The sequence below is a fragment of the Lactuca serriola genome, chromosome 5 (assembly GCF_051521515.1).
Source record: "Lactuca serriola cultivar US96UC23 chromosome 5, Lser_US96UC23_V15, whole genome shotgun sequence".
Lineage (NCBI taxonomy): Eukaryota > Viridiplantae > Streptophyta > Magnoliopsida > Asterales > Asteraceae > Lactuca > Lactuca serriola.
The window spans coordinates 200,991,724-200,997,516 of record NC_136412.1 but is presented as its reverse complement, the minus strand read 5'-3'; the positions used below and the strand labels follow the sequence as shown (position 1 = coordinate 200,997,516).

The following is a 5,793-nucleotide window of genomic DNA, read 5'->3' as shown; positions in this document are numbered from 1 at the left end:
AAATTGACTAGCTCAGATCTGTGGGCGTTACATCAGAACACATTGCTACTTCTGAAGCTTCACAAGAGGCTGCTTGGATGAAGAAATTCATTGGAGATCTAGGGGTAGTGCCTAACATTCAGGACCCACTAAATGTTTTCTGTGACAATTAGGGTGCTTTTGCTGACCAGGCATATTAGCCGAAGATTCAACTTCATCTGGTATAAAGTTGAAGAAGGTGAAATTACTATTCGTAAAGTTCACACTGATCAAAATTTGGCGAATCCTTTCACAAAGCCCCTTCCTCAAGTCGAGTTTAAAGGTCATGCTTGAGGAATAGGACTTCGCTATTCTAGTGATTGGCTTTGATCTATGTTCTAGTATTGAGTATTAGAACATTATAACATCATCTATTGTAATGACTATGATATATAGGGCATATGATCCCTTCATTAAATATTTGTTGTGTTCTTTATTAACATGTTTAATCCATGAGCAAATTTATTCACTCTAAAATCCATAGTCGGTTATTATTTTCGGAACAGTAATAAAGTAAGACTAATATGAATTGGAATGGTTGACAAAGCGTTGTAACCAGTTTCATAGGTACTTGATAGAGAGCAAGTATTGGACTGACTCGTTCAAGATCATTTCTTGGATCGTTGTCATGAATGATACTTGATAATGGTAATATTTGTATATCCTTAACACCTGAGATACATATATGGGACTTGAGTGTGGAGAATGTTATGCTTTGATGTAGTCAAATGTTGTTCTTTAGACAGACAGTTCTAAAAGCTATTATCGGGCATGATGTGAACCATGTAAGAGGCGTATGTAGTCAAGATGGGATTTGATCATCTTATTCATTGAGAGTTAGACATCTAAGGTCTGATGTAAAGTTGAACACTTATATGAGATTGACTGCGATCTATATCTCATGTTCAATATGATTTATGTAGCAAAGGGATAACTGATAAACTTACCTTACACACCAATTGTAGCTTTGGGCTTCTGGGGAATTGGGGTTGATGGAATGACACAATGTCATATGTTGTTGGGGGCAGTGAAATGTTGCTAGACGTTCACCACTAACTATATCAATATAATATGAGTCTTGTGCAAGTGGGAGATTGAAAGATCTAATATGCTCAAGAGTCATACTAAAATGATATTGTTAAATAACATATGATATTAAGGGTTACACTAACAACAATTTGATACAATTGATTATTTATTAGAAATTGATTTTAGTAAATATTCATAAACTCTTATAATAAATTGGGAAAATATTAATTTCATGGAAATAATTATTTTACAATACAAGTAACACATTATTTCATAAGTGATGAATTAATAAGTCATGCACAACTTTTTGGACTAGTTGACACCTTTTGTCTTTTAGCAAAAGACAAAGTTTATATTTTATAAACTTAGGTTTTTTGAAATATAAGTTATCCATCTTATATATATATATATATATATATATATATATATATATATATATATATATATATATATATATATCTTAACTATCTTATAAAAGAAATCTTACTATTTCTAAAAATAGGTTGAATATAATAATAATATTTTTTTAAGACGTCCAAACCATTAAGCTAATAGTACAACAATCATTCAATATAATAATATTATAATTTAGAATTGTACAAATAATACTTCATAATGTAAAAATATCTTATTCACAAGGAACATAAGAGTTTAACAGTCAAACCTTATCCTTTTGAATAAAAAATAGGGGTTAATACCTTAAAAACCATTATTTATACATCCTCGTTTCGATTTAACCCCAAATTTATTTTTTGTTCTTCATTTGCCATTATATTTTAGAAAACGTTTCATTTTCGGACCCTTGACCAGTCATCAACAGGTAATGATGACGTGTCAGTTTTTGCATTTTTTTTGTTTGCATTTGGCCCCAACATTTCCGTATAAGTTTGCGTTTAACCCCAATATTTTTTGTTCCCCATTTGCCATTATTTTTTAGACAAAATTTCGTTTTAGCCATTGGTCAGTCGCGAATAGATATTTTAAAACGTAAGAGTTGAAACTACGACTTCTCATTGAGGGTGAGGCGTGTTACCTAGTAAACCAATAACTTTTTTTTTGCATTATCAGTGTTTGTTGTATTTAATCTACACATGTATTTTAAAATGAAGGAAAAATATCTAGTGTAAGTCTTGAGTCTGTAACATCTAATAAACAATATGACATGCTAATCTTTAAGCTAATTCGTAATTCATCAAAAACAATTGGTTATGTTTACCGACATATTTGTTTAGAAACCATATATTTCTAAAGAGTAAAAAATGTGCCTTTTCTTTAAGGGACGAGGCGTGTTACATGTTTCCTCTCACATGAGGTAACATTTTAACCATCTAGTTGTGTTGCATGGTTCAGATGGTTTTAAACTTAGATGCCTACAATATCTATGCCAAATGTGGGTTGTGCTCTCTTCCTCGGTCCTTAAACATAAAAGGATTCATTGTTCTATTTCCAATCATCCGAGAGATAGTAATCAAACCCCTTTCGAAGATGATAAATCTTGCACATACCCACTTTGATTATAACATTTATTAATCAACTCCCTTATAAATTCAAACAAACCACAAAAACTATAGAAAGGATATTGATGTGTTGATATTATATTTGAACAAACCACAAAAACCAAAGAAAGAATATGATGTGAGCTTCAAGTAAGGAATGATTGGGGTTCATCTCATTAAAGCTATTATATGACTTTGATCTAATGCTCAATATTAAGTTATCTAGTTCTCCTTGTATTTTGTTTCTATTTAGGAGTTTCAAAACAGATTAAAACATAAGAATAAGAAGTAATCACAATATTTAGATTAAAAAAAAAATCGACTCATCTCAAAAACAAATTCGGTAATGATAAAGGGACTATATCTATATGTTCAAAAGTACAAAAATCCAGAAGAATCACAAAGGTCAATGGTCAACGCCCAAAACATTTCAAGACTGCTGAAGTCATTGAAGATGTTAGAAATTTCATCCCTGCTGATCCACCCGGGAAATATGAAATACAATAGTATGCAAGGGCAAGAACCTGTTGTAAAATGATAAAAAAAATAAAAAATAATGTTTATTGTTATTATTTTTTAAATTTAAAACAAGAATAAATTTTCATACCTGAATAACAGCAAAGAACACAGAGAGGATATAGCTATGAAGAACCATGGAAACATAAATGGTCCCCACCATGCTGCCTATGAACCCCAACGTGAAAGGAAGTCTCTGAAACAATTTTTTTTTAAATAAATAAATAAATGTTAGAAAATGTTTTGATTAAAATTGTGTTTGTGGTTTAGTGGTTTAGTAGTTTAGTAGTTTACCTCTGTTGATGTCATATGCAGAAACTGGTTTTTTGGGCCTTTAAGCATGAAGAATGCCCCGATTATGAAACCACATCCAACAGTGAAGCAAAGAGCAAATTTCTGAGGGACTATTACTATTACAGGGAGAAAAATGGTAAATGCTACAAAAATGAAGAACACCCCTGATGCAAGTAGAAGCCCAAAATACATGAGAGATTTTCCTGAAGGGATGTTACTTGTAGCAGACTGTAAATTTCCTGGTATGTTACTCACTCCTCTAGATACCCTGAACAAGAATCAAACAGACATTTTTCAATCTTCGTAATTTTCATAATCAAGCATTGCCATTATCAACTTCAAATTGCACGAAGCACAAGTAATAGAAGGCGGTTATTGATTATTAGGTTAACGTTAATAGCCAAGAAGAACTGAGAAGTCGTAAGCTCAATTTTGCAGATCACGAAGCCTAGATCAAATTACAAGTGTGAAAATTCAAGTGTTCAGTCGTTTGTTCACAAAAAATTCATCAACATTCAAACAGATCAATGAAATACGGAAGGATCCCCAAATCAGCAACTTGATTACTCAATTAGTTTCGTAAAATAAACCGAGGAAGAAATTGTAGAGCGGCTTACACATTGAAGGTGCCAGTCACAGTGTCGTTGGCAGACCTAACAGCCGATTCAATATCAAACGAACCAACGAGGCTACTAGAGCCTACATCGGAGCCTTTTGTAGCAGCATACGAGTTCCAATCCGCTAGCAGCGACGAAGAGGAAGACGACAGCGTCTTTGGAAGTGAATTGCGATTACTATCGCCGCTACTGTCACCGGCGCCGGCGGAAAACCAATTTTGCATCTTTCAAGTTTCGAATCCAAACTGTTGTGCTCGATTTGAATTTGGGATCGGAGCTGAAAACCAGTTCCTCGAAGGATACAGGTGATGTTGTTGGAAGCGTTCTTCGCCTACTGGTTAGTTGTGTACAAGTAGATTCTTCTTCTTCTGTCAACAGAAGATTATGGGGAAAAATAGCCCTTGGCCGAAGTTCTTCGCACTCCACGGTCGCATCCTTCGTTAGGAAGTTTTCAAGCTCACTCTTTTGATAAAAATTGAATATAAGGGGATGAATATATTTTGATTAATATTATATTTTAGGATTTTTTTAGAGTAATTATATATTTTTTTTTCTAATTTTAACAGTTTGACAATGTCCTGTAAAACGGTCCTATGTCTGTTAACTTGGTACAATTGTATCACAAATGGTCACATATATGCTAAGTTGGAAACTAAAACATTTTTGTCGAGTAACTTGGATGAATTTGTATCACACAGTTTTATGTTTGTTTATTTAGAGGTCGAAGGTTCTACATCTATTAAATTGGATGCAATTGTATTACAAATGATTTTGCATATGTTAATTTGGACATTGAAGCTTTTATGATAATTTCAAAATTAATAACAATACAATTGAGGAATTTGTTTAGGGGGTGTTTGGGATATCTTTTTGAGAGGGAAAAGTACTTTTGGGAAAAGATAACATTAAAAAGATGTTTGGAAAAATCTTTTTGAAAGCTCCTTTTGGATTTTTTTAAAGAGGGAAAACTGACTTTTTGGAAAAGTCAGGAAACGTGACTTTTTGAAACTTTTCCCAAAAGTTCTTTTGTCCTTTGAAAAAATACCCCAAACACCCCCTTAGTATACTACTATTGATAGGAAAAACTTGAGGAATATAATGATATCATTATTTATCAAATTGCATAAAAGCTTAAATTAGATTTTCAATAACAGATTGGGCTTAAAGATTTGTTTTTCTTTTGATTTTAAACCTAGACAAATTTTTTTCAATAATAGATTGGAGTCAAGGATTTGTCTTTCTTTTGATTCTAAAACTAATATCAGCTATCATGTCAATAATCTATGATCATCTTACAAATAGATATCAATATACATCGCGTCAACAAAAATTGAACACAAACCATGTTTCTTCATACGATAGGCTTTTAGCATAGCGGTATAGTGATATACACTTTTTTTTGTTAAGGATTCAAGTTCAGTCTATGACATAAGTATAATTAAGGGAAGAGGGAGTCGTTCCCTCCCAACCCACCGAATCCACTGTCACATCATTTTTTCTTTTTTATTTTACTTCATCTTTCCCAACCCACAACACAAGAAAATCTTATCTTTTTGAACTCACTCAATTAAAAAAAATACAAAACAACTAAGGTACAAGTTTTAAAACATGTGGTACAAGAGAAAATAAGAAAGAGAAAGTAGAGAGAGATGATGAAATGGGTTAGTGAAATCAATCAACCCGCTCGTTGAAGCGGGAGTGGTACCGCCGATAACTCTATTGCTAATTAAGATTTTACCTTTGATTTTTTTGTATTTTTTTTACTTGCGTGGGTTGACTGTTAAGTGGGTTTAAAAAGATAGGATTTTCGTGTTTTGTGGGTT

The 5,793-nt window shown here is 32.5% G+C and overlaps 1 protein-coding gene across 1 annotated transcript; it reads right to left on the bottom strand.

Annotated features, from left to right (window-relative positions):
- Positions 1-2,825: 2,825 nt before the first annotated feature.
- Positions 2,826-4,440, bottom strand: LOC145053472 (protein transport protein sft2-like). Its single transcript, XM_079001525.1, has 4 exons — positions 3,971-4,440; positions 3,354-3,621; positions 3,151-3,255; positions 2,826-3,067 (listed from the first exon to the last, which is right to left on the bottom strand). The coding sequence occupies exons 1-4, from the start codon at positions 4,192-4,194 to the stop codon at positions 2,957-2,959; spliced, it is 708 nt and encodes a 235-aa protein (XP_078857651.1). The 5' UTR covers positions 4,195-4,440; the 3' UTR covers positions 2,826-2,956.
- Positions 4,441-5,793: the final 1,353 nt, after the last annotated feature.

Bases quoted from the DNA above. Each gene is read 5' to 3' on its own strand.
- LOC145053472 (XM_079001525.1), bottom strand. From the start codon at position 4,194: ATGCAAAATTGGTTTTCCGCCGGCGCCGGTGACAGTAGCGGCGATAGT. The intron at 3,622-3,970 runs GTAAGCCGCTCT...ATTCTTGTTCAG, and splicing joins GTGACTGGCACCTTCAATGT to GGTATCTAGAGGAGTGAGTA. The intron at 3,256-3,353 runs GTAAACTACTAA...AAATTGTTTCAG, and splicing joins TGCATATGACATCAACAGAG to AGACTTCCTTTCACGTTGGG.